General features: G+C 43.7%; 1 protein-coding gene across 1 annotated transcript; it reads right to left on the bottom strand.

Moving 5' to 3' along the window:
- Window positions 1-4,718: 4,718 nt before the first annotated feature.
- Window positions 4,719-9,290, bottom strand: TMEM231 (transmembrane protein 231). Its single transcript, XM_033069499.1, has 7 exons — window positions 9,096-9,290; window positions 8,850-9,019; window positions 7,703-7,831; window positions 6,895-7,038; window positions 6,505-6,586; window positions 6,272-6,377; window positions 4,719-5,414 (listed from the first exon to the last, which is right to left on the bottom strand). The coding sequence occupies exons 1-7, from the start codon at window positions 9,235-9,237 to the stop codon at window positions 5,225-5,227; spliced, it is 963 nt and encodes a 320-aa protein (XP_032925390.1). The 5' UTR covers window positions 9,238-9,290; the 3' UTR covers window positions 4,719-5,224.
- Window positions 9,291-9,338: the final 48 nt, after the last annotated feature.

The raw sequence follows: 9,338 nt of genomic DNA, 5'->3' as shown, positions 1-9,338 counted from the left end.
ATTCTTTTATGTGGTTTCCAGTGCACCGTTTTCTCTGTAAACAGCGCCTTTTATTTCTGCCCTTACCATGTTGGGCAGGAGTAACTCCATTTTCATGTAAACAACTATTTACCATTTGCAATTGCATTCTGCAGTTAGGGTGATTTCAGCCCATGTTAAACTTACATTCCCTTGAAGCATAATCTTTTTTAACTCGATGAGCTCTTTTGTGGTTTTTGATGAACTTTAGCTGAGGCAGAAAGCAGCTGTTGAGTAGCCCATAGAATAATTTTCTCAAAGAGTTGCTGAAGATCTATATATGCATGCACATATACACATATTTATAAATCTACTGAATAGATTACATTATGTCATTGCCTTAGTTGTGGACTTGGCATCATTGGATTTAAAAGTTGGAGTTCATGATCTGAAAGGTCTTTTCTAACCTAAATGTCACTACAATTCCAAATGTGAGGAACAGGACCTTGCTATACAGGCTACTTCTAATGCTCTAGCTATTCCACTGCAGGACTCACCAGATGGTGCTGTTAGGCATGCTTACTCTTTCAGAACAGAAAGGCAATATGCCAAAACTGCACACTGAAGCTGCACACCGAAACACTAGCCTGTGACTTGCTTTGCATTGCCTTGCCTCTTTCTGCTAGTGTCCTCCTCCTCCACCAACAGCTCAGTGGGACCACCTGCCCACCCCAAGGTCCCCTCAGGAGAGCAAAATTGGGGTTTGTTACACCTCTTTTTTTCCTGCTTTGCTCCACAGAAGTGCTTCCTTACAGCTGCACCTGACTACAGCATGCCTGTGAACCGCAAACACGGGGAAGGGAAAAGGAGAAGCAGCAGATGGGGCAGATGTTCTAGCAATACTGCCGCTTCAGCTGCCGTCTCAGTGACAAAGGTCTAGAAAAGACCTCTTCATTGACTCATGCAATCAGACTGACATCAAGTAGCAAGGAAGCTACAACAAGCAGAAAAACAGGCTGTAACGGGGGTCAAGTTGCAGCAGACAGCACTCTGACACTTGTCACATCTCTCAGCTGAGATGTACAAAGTACGTCAACACTTGTAGGCATCACAATATGTGCTCTTGTAAATAATGAATACTCCTCAGTATAAAAATTTTACTAACAAGTACACTGTTACTCCTTTTCTGTGATAGCAGCAGTACTTCTTTGGTGATACCATTTCTTCAAGGAGAGCTCTGGTAAAGAGAATAATCAGAAGTCTCTCAAATTCTTGCAGCACAATCATCTCTTCATGAGGCAATGCAAGTGTTCAAAATGTGAACTCAAAAGGATCTGCATATATGGTTCAGTTACCAGTCCCGAGTCAAGCTCTGTTCCTGGGCTTCCCTGCTAACAGCTACTAATGGAAACAAGATCCTGGGCTCCATGAACCCTGGGACAGTTCTACAATAACTATTCTTACATATTGTCCAAAGGAAATTAATTATACAAACCGGCCAACAGAGCAATCATTTTCTTCATGACTGAAACGGTCTCTGATAGACTGCTGAGCTGTGGAGCCACTAGTATATGCCATTGCTTGCCAAGAAACTAGATACATTACAGAAAGGTACCCAGTTTTACAAAGCAGGGTAAGAATACAGTTAGCAGTAGTACTGATCCCAAAATGATCTCATTTCTAAGGAGAGTGGACTCAGAAAGGCAGAAAAGAAAGAAATGGTTGATTTAGCTCTTGCTACCAGGGACTTTTATTTGTTTGTCACATTAGACATATAATGTTGGAATCGAGTAATCAGATCTTTTCAGGTCAGCTCTGAAAGGAGCACAGTCTCTTAGTAACTTCCTTACAGCAGAGAGTTAAACCTGAAGAGCCTTCAAAAAGTAGCAAAAACTAACTTTATAGCTAAAAAAAGACCCTTCTATTAAACTGCTAAAGTTTTTTTCTGGGATACTAAAAAGACTGTAGAAAGACCGAAAGAGTGCCTCATATTAGAGCTGTTGAGAAACACGCTCTCTCTCTGAGTTTTGGACAAAAGGCAGGGATGAAAGACTCACTTAGAACAAACAAGTCTGGGGCTGTTGTGGGAAGACTGAAAAAACAGGCTGGATTAAAGCAAAAACATTTGAGTTAAGAATTACAAATACATGCTCCACTACAATGACTTCTGAGAAACTGAATCTTAGCTGTCTCTGTCAAAGTCTTCCCTGGCCATTTTCTGTCTGAGAAGATTTCCAGCATACTTTCATTTTAAACAGTCTGTGCAGTATTTTTAAAGTCAAAGAATTTACAGATTACACAGAAAGATCACAAAGGGTTTTCAGGTTCTAGAATTACTGGTGTTCAAGAAATAAGGTCTGTTTAGTTACAGCTTTTGTTAGGAATTTTTTATAAAACCGCAGTGTCTGAATCCTATTCACTTGCTTGAGACTCTGTCTGCACCGGTACAAATAGCGTCCTCAAATTCAAGCAGTCCGAGGACGATTGGGCTGGGCTGAGCCCTGTGTACCTCAGCTGAAGCAACTGTTGCAACTAAGAAATACTGACAAATGCTTCCAATCAACATGTCACTTTCACCTAGAAAGAGGCAGAATACAAAAGAAAAATGGAAAGGGATTTCCTGAAATGTTGGAAAGGGTTCTCTAAAGGCCTTATTTCACCATCTAACTCCAACAAACGAAGCCACCTTAACCTGAATCAGCCATGTTCCCTAGGGAAAAGGAAGGGAAAAAAAAAAAAAAAAAGGAGGAGGGGGAGAGAGAGGGAAAAAAGCCCAAACCAAACCAAACAAAAACAGCCACCAAAACAAACAACCCACAAAACACCGAAGCTTAAAAAAAAAAAACCCAGGCTGATTTTCGACAGCTTTACCTCTGTCGGTGCGACATCGGTTCCGCCGCAACTGGTATTACCGCTACCCTGCCGCCACAAGCAGGGGCGTATATGACCCCTTCAAACACATCTCCTTTAATAAGCAGCGTTGTCTGAGACAGGAAAAAAAAAGGTCTGACCGGGACTTCCAATCCTGTGGAATAACCGCACCTCCACCCGCATCAGCCTGCCCGTACCTTGTCGCCGCCTCTCGCCACCGCTACGGCCCCGAGCTGCAGACAGAGACAATGAACCGCTTTCAGACGTGGCCGAGCCGCCGGGGCAGCGGGAGGAGCCCGAGAAGAAGCCGATCCGCCCCGCTCCGGGAGCATCCCTGGGCTAAGGCTCAGCCTGGCAGAGGAGGTCCGCTCGCCTGCCCCGCCCCCGGGCTAAGGCGCAGCCTGGCAGAGGCGGTCCGCTCGCCTGCCCCGCACAGCACGAACCGGACCGGCGCGGCGGAGCAGCGGCGGCTGCCCCGCAGCCAGGCACGTGCACACTCGCAAGCAGAATCCCGGCTGGCTCACCGAAACCGGTTCGTGGCAATACCGCCTAGCCACCGCAGTGGCCAGCGTCCCGCGGCTTCGGGGCTTCCTGTCGCAGCAGCCCCCCACTCCCCGGCCTCCGCCTCCTCCCTCCACCCTGGCCCAGCAGCCCCGGGCCAACAGAACTCGGCGCGGCCGCGTCCCCCTCGCCTCGTGCGAGTAGAACGAGAGGATAATGCCCCCTGCAAACGGGCTGCTTGGTTAGTTTACAAGCAACGAGGTGGTTTCCTTTCTCCTAGTTCCACCTCTTAAAAGACTCCTGAAGCATGGCTCTTACATGGCCATGTTTCCACATCAGTTCATGCATAGGTCATGCAGCAGACTCCAAGTGCAACTGTAACTCTCGACTACCTGGCCCACTCTTTTATAACACCCATGCTCCTTAGGCAGGCAAGGCTCTTTTCCACTCCTCGGTAATAAGTACAGCTGTAATACATTGGGAAAGATTGCCTTCTGCACTATCCTTACAACCTATTCTCCTACAATCTTCACCATAATGAACTCCCTGAATCAACTCATGTAGTCACCCAAGCACCATTACTGCCGCAAGGGAGAGCACACCAAATGTACATCACCTTGAGATTTGGGGGAAACAAGTTCACAGCTCTCTTCATTCATGCTGTGCAGTGGCTGGAAGCCCTAAAAAGCTGTAGACAGTTGCTTTGACTCTGGAGATGCTGATACGAAGCCAGTTATCAGTAACCCTCTGCTGCCACACAGAGACTTCAAAGATCCAAGAGCAAACTTGAGACTCCCGGAAAACGTACCTCTCCCACCTGCCAGGATATTGAATTCTACAGGATGATGGCCAAAAGGTGGCATCCTGCTAAACTGGTCTGTCATATTTAACAGCTGCACTGTGTCTTAAGAATTCAAGAGAACCAAAGACACTTGGAACCTTTTGCAGAATTCTAGCATCTAGAATTCTTTTAAATTCTGTCCTGCCATAACACTGCTTGGCTAGAATTAATTCTTTAATACAAAACTGAAAACATAATGGAAACTTCATTGTTTTCACTTGAAAGCTTGTCTGGCATAAAAAGTGAGCCCAGAAAAAGAAGACAAAATTATCTTCCCTACAACCATCACCATCAAGAATGAGGGGCACAGTCTTTCAGTGTTTACCAGGTGATTATAATTTTTATCTGTTCTAAATTATTTAAGTTCTGAAGGTAATTATTCACTTACTTTGAAACTAAGGCTTCTTGGGTACAATTCTTTGCTAGTTTTCTTCCAATAGATACAAGGATTCTCGGTTTTACTATTCACAATTCACAATCTGGTGCTACAGTAATAATGCCACTACTAAATGGTTGTGCAAATTTTGCACACACTACTACCCAAAACTTGGTTTCTCACATCAACCTTGAATTTATTAATCATCCAATTTAGTAATTAAATTGCTGAGTATGTATTGCCACAGTTACAGAAGCATGTCTCTGACCTTAACTCATCCATGTGATTTTTCACTTCGTAGTGCACATAAATGCATGTCCAAATAACTCTTGACAACTCTAAGACTGAAGTGAATTGATTTACAGGAAGTAAAAACAGTTAATGTTGTTCCTTTAGCATATTTTCAGTTTTCAAGATGGTTTTTGAGGCATGTTCCAGTTGCAAAAAAATAACTAGGCTCTTCTTTAACTGTCAAAAATATAAAATTTTCTGGCTCCAAAGCAGTGTTCCTAAAGAAATAGGATGAATGAACATGTATTTTAAAAAGGAAGCACAAACAGAGCATACTTGGAACATACTTACAAAATTCTGATCTTCTCAAGTAAGACGTGTATAGAGAATAAAATCAGGTAACTATTTTTGAATGGCATTTCTATAAAGTGTTCTCAGGTATCTCTTCAGGAGAGGTGCTGTTTGTAGGATAGTACTGGAGATACAGGCAGAACTGGTGATACTGGAATTGTAGTCAACACCTGATTCTGGAACAAAAATGTCTTAATCCTACCGAACACCCAAAGAAAAATAAGGAGGATGCTGACATACTGGATCCAGGCAAATTTAATAATTTCCCAAAATCCTGGCTGATATTTAAAGAAAGTCAAGGAGTGTTAATAGAGAAGCTTCTGATGCTACCATTGCAATATCTAAACAAACTCAGAGGCAGAAAGGCACAAACCTTGTTAAGATATCAGTTTGTGTCACAAATGCTAAGCCTCCGAACCATAAAAACACCTAAAAGCCTTCTACCAGAGTAGGTAACAAAAGCTGGAGAGATGGTCTGTCCTAGAAGACATTCAAACCAATTCTGGGTAAAGTACCTACTTTGTGCCTGAGTCATCAGGAAGTACTTATTGTTAATATTCAGGCAGGTAAACAAATCTTGTAGGAAGTATGCTCCATATAGATTCTTCTAAACACAGACTTTTTCTTGACCAAGAAAAAGACTGAAGAGCATAACGAAGAATTATCTTGTCAAAAAAAGAAAAAAAATCTGGTCTGTCTGCATATGAACAGATATAACAACCTTCCACTGCAGGAGTTATTTGGTGAGATGATCTTACATACAGATTTCTAATTATTTGCTTTAGGTCACAGACTACAGTATCATGCTTTGCAAGCAGCATCTGTGAGAGATCAGGACAGCGGGTACTGCAGAACCAAAGCAAGATGCACTACAAATATTCCCCGAGAATAGTTAACAAACTGCTTTAAAGGCCTTTTCAGCAAAGCTGAAAAGCAACACAGGTTCTCAATAAAGAAAATCAAAAAGTGGTTATGCAAGCACAACCATCTGAAGGAACGGCCAAACAGGTATTTCATTAACTCCAGAACTGTAGCATTTGCTTAGCTAACAAAAAAAAAAGTGTAGCAACACATCTAATATGGTGGAGGCTCAAATAATACAACCCTGTTATGTCACAGTTTGTGCAGTTTTCGAAGGATATAAGATAACTTCCATTGGGTAATGAATGGTGGCATTAATGATAAATGGTGTATCTGTAGCTCTTCCAGTCATCCAAACAGGGCTGGGATCTGAAAAGACTGTTGTCACTAAAATGGAGAAAGGAAACATCCAGGTTAAGGGGCTTTTAGTTATTAATACAGAAGTCATATACTTTACAAAACAGCTGCCAATATGCTAACTACTACTGTCCTGTATCTACACATTCAGGCTTACCATTTCTATCCCAATATGCTGCCATGATGTTTGCTAGATCATAGTCACTTGCAAAAGGACTTGTACCATTGACCACAGACACCTGTTACAACAAGGAGACACTTTAATTATTTGTCCAGTCTTCAAGACAGTCATTCTACTGAGTTTCTTACACAAAACAACCATGCTCTTCAAGGAATAAACATAATACATAAATAAATATAAATATCAGAGTGAACATCTTGGCAGAATAACCTTTTCCCTCTTGTCGTCTAACAAGAAAACACCAGTTCCAAAGTCATACAGTTCACTCTGTGCAGTAGTATAAATAATTAGGATGTCACCTATGACACTAGGAGGATTAAGAGGTTGGGGGGTGAATTGAAGGGGAAGGGAAAAACATTTCCTCACATTGTATCTGGTATCCAATCCACAATGATTAAGTAATTGCCGCTGGTTTAATTTCAAGTCTCCATTCACATAGAGTTGCGACCCTGGCACAGGAGAAAAAAACTGAAGAAAAGCCATGCTCTGCATCACAAACGTTGACACTCTCTGAAATCGTGAACACAAAAAAGGAAAATTCAGGGGGAGGAGGAGGAGGGACACAACACACTTTTCTACCTCTTGGTATCTACAAATTTTTCTACACAGATTTGATTTTTGTATGACTCCTAAGTTTCAGATCATCACCTTAGTCTAAATAAGGGAACACCAAGTAAAAAATACAATTTTTTTAAGTGAACTACCTTAGTTGATTACTGATGCTTCAAGAGCTGTTAAGCAAAATCCAAGGCATTTTAGGCTGCTGCAACACCCTGACTCTCCATCTCAGAAAATGAAATGTTATGTCAAGACACAGTAGCGTGTAGGAACGCACATCCTTCCACCTACTGCAAGACGCTCAGTTATTTCCAGGTGCCACCCACACTGATACTAACTGTTGTGCATTTCTTTCCAGTATGATGCACTACAGCCCAAGAGAATATAGAGCTTAAAAAAAAAAAAAAAAATCCTCACAAAGTGTATCGAAATACACAAGAGAGCTAGACTAGGAATGACACAGCACAGAAGGAGAAAATTAAATATTTCTTAGTAAAATACATATTTTAGATTGGAATTTCAAATGTGGAAAGTTTCTTTTCATGTTTTGTATAACCACTACCGGAATATTACAATGGGTCTATACATCACAACAAACAAAACTAGAAATGCTCACATAAAGTTGGTAGGAAAAGAGTAGAATCAGCTGAATGCCAACTACATGCTCTGTTGGTCGTAGTGGAAGTTCCAATTTAAAATGCAACTGATCCATTTTGCCATCTTGGTTTTTGTCTTCTTCTCTAGTCTAAATTTTTTTTAAAAGATAGGCATTTCTGTTAGAAAGAAAAACAAAAAAGTAAAACCCCAGGGTACCTCCACAACCGCAGCACGCACATACCAAGGAAGCAAATAAACTGCATAGTTAGGAATGCAATAAAAAGCTACTTGGCTATTTACAGACAGAGGACTAGAGACAAACAAGAAGCCTACACTGTTGTCTGTTATACAATGTTTCATATACCCCTCCAGGGAGGGCAAGTTTACTTCAAGGTCTTTTCTGCCCAACACCATTCCAACTGTCTCTCCTACATGCTACAAAGCATGCCTTAGTGCTGGATATTATGTAAGACACAGTGCAAACATATGCCTGATGGCCAGGCTTGTGCCTTCTGCCACTGCAGCATGCCTCTTAAATGGCCTCTGTATGCTGATTGCTGGCTGTGAGCCAAGGCTTGTTATGCTTGTGTGCCCGAGCATCCAGTACTTCAGCTACTTGCAAATACAGCAGGGCTCGTAACAGAGGCAGACTGAAAAATAACTGTCACTGTGAAATCTCAGAAAGATAAGTGACCGCAAGGTAGAAAATACGTACTTCTGAAGGCACTTACCTGCTTCCAAATCTAGGGGCTACCCTGCAAAGTTCGCATCATGATAAGCCATGTGGCTAGGGGAGAGGGGCACAACTAATTTGATGAAAGTAAATCGAGGTGTTATGCAAACCACCAGCGGTACTTACGGTCATGGTTTGGTGGCAAAATTAGTAGGGTTTGGTTAATGACTATACTTGGTCTTACGGCCTTTTTCCAATGTAATTAATGCTATGATTCAGTATGAGAGGGAATGAAACGGGACTCATTAAAAATCCAACAAATCCCGATGTGAGGCAAAAGGTTATCCATAAAGCAGCTGCTACTTGAAAGCAGCGGTCCCTGACGGGCCACCCGCTCAAAAGCGCCATCAGCACTCGTGCCCTGAGCTCTGTCGGCCCCACTCTGCAGCCTTGCGGCTCGCCACTGTTGCCGGGCCGCCCCGGGCAGGCCTACCGACAGGAGCGGGACTCGAAGCCGGTCCTCCTGGAGCCTGTTGAATGCTGGGAATGTGCTCCACGCCAAGAAGCTGCCTGGGCCGGACCCCATGGTGGCGACGAACAGAACCTCGTACCGGAAACGAACAGTGGGCTGCTCCAGGTACGCGCTCTGCTTCAGCCAGAAACCTGAGGGCACAAACAGCATGAGGTTTCAGGACTGCGCCGGGCCTGGCCACGGCGTCTGGGGTCCAGTGGCGCTCACCGTGGCTCCGGTAGGCCACCAGCAGCGGCGTCACATAGGTGAACGCCGTGATAAGCAACAGCGCCAGTGCAGCGGCGGAGCAGAGCCCAGCCCGGTAGCGCGTGTACAGCGCGGGATGTGAGAACAGATCCACGCCAGCCATGGCGAGCAGCCCCCAGTGCCTCAGCACCACCCCTCCCCGCTCTCTCACCGGCCGCGCCCGCACGCGCCTTCAGCGCCGCACTGGCGGAGCGTCGGACTGAC

The sequence above is a fragment of the Catharus ustulatus genome, chromosome 11 (assembly GCF_009819885.2).
Source record: "Catharus ustulatus isolate bCatUst1 chromosome 11, bCatUst1.pri.v2, whole genome shotgun sequence".
Taxonomy (NCBI): Eukaryota; Metazoa; Chordata; class Aves; order Passeriformes; family Turdidae; genus Catharus; species Catharus ustulatus.
The sequence above is the reverse complement of the archived record's forward strand: the minus strand, read 5'-3'. Positions and strand labels throughout refer to the sequence as shown.

Excerpts from the sequence above, each read along its gene's own strand:
- TMEM231 (XM_033069499.1), bottom strand. The coding sequence starts at position 9,237 with ATGGCTGGCGTGGATCTGTTCTCACATCCCGCGCTGTACACGCGCTAC. Across the intron at positions 6,378-6,504 it reads AGCATATTGGGATAGAAATG|TGACAACAGTCTTTTCAGAT; the intron begins GTAAGCCTGAAT and ends TCTCCATTTTAG. Across the intron at positions 5,415-6,271 it reads TACCCAATGGAAGTTATCTT|ATATCAGCCAGGATTTTGGG; the intron begins ATATCCTTCGAA and ends GACTTTCTTTAA.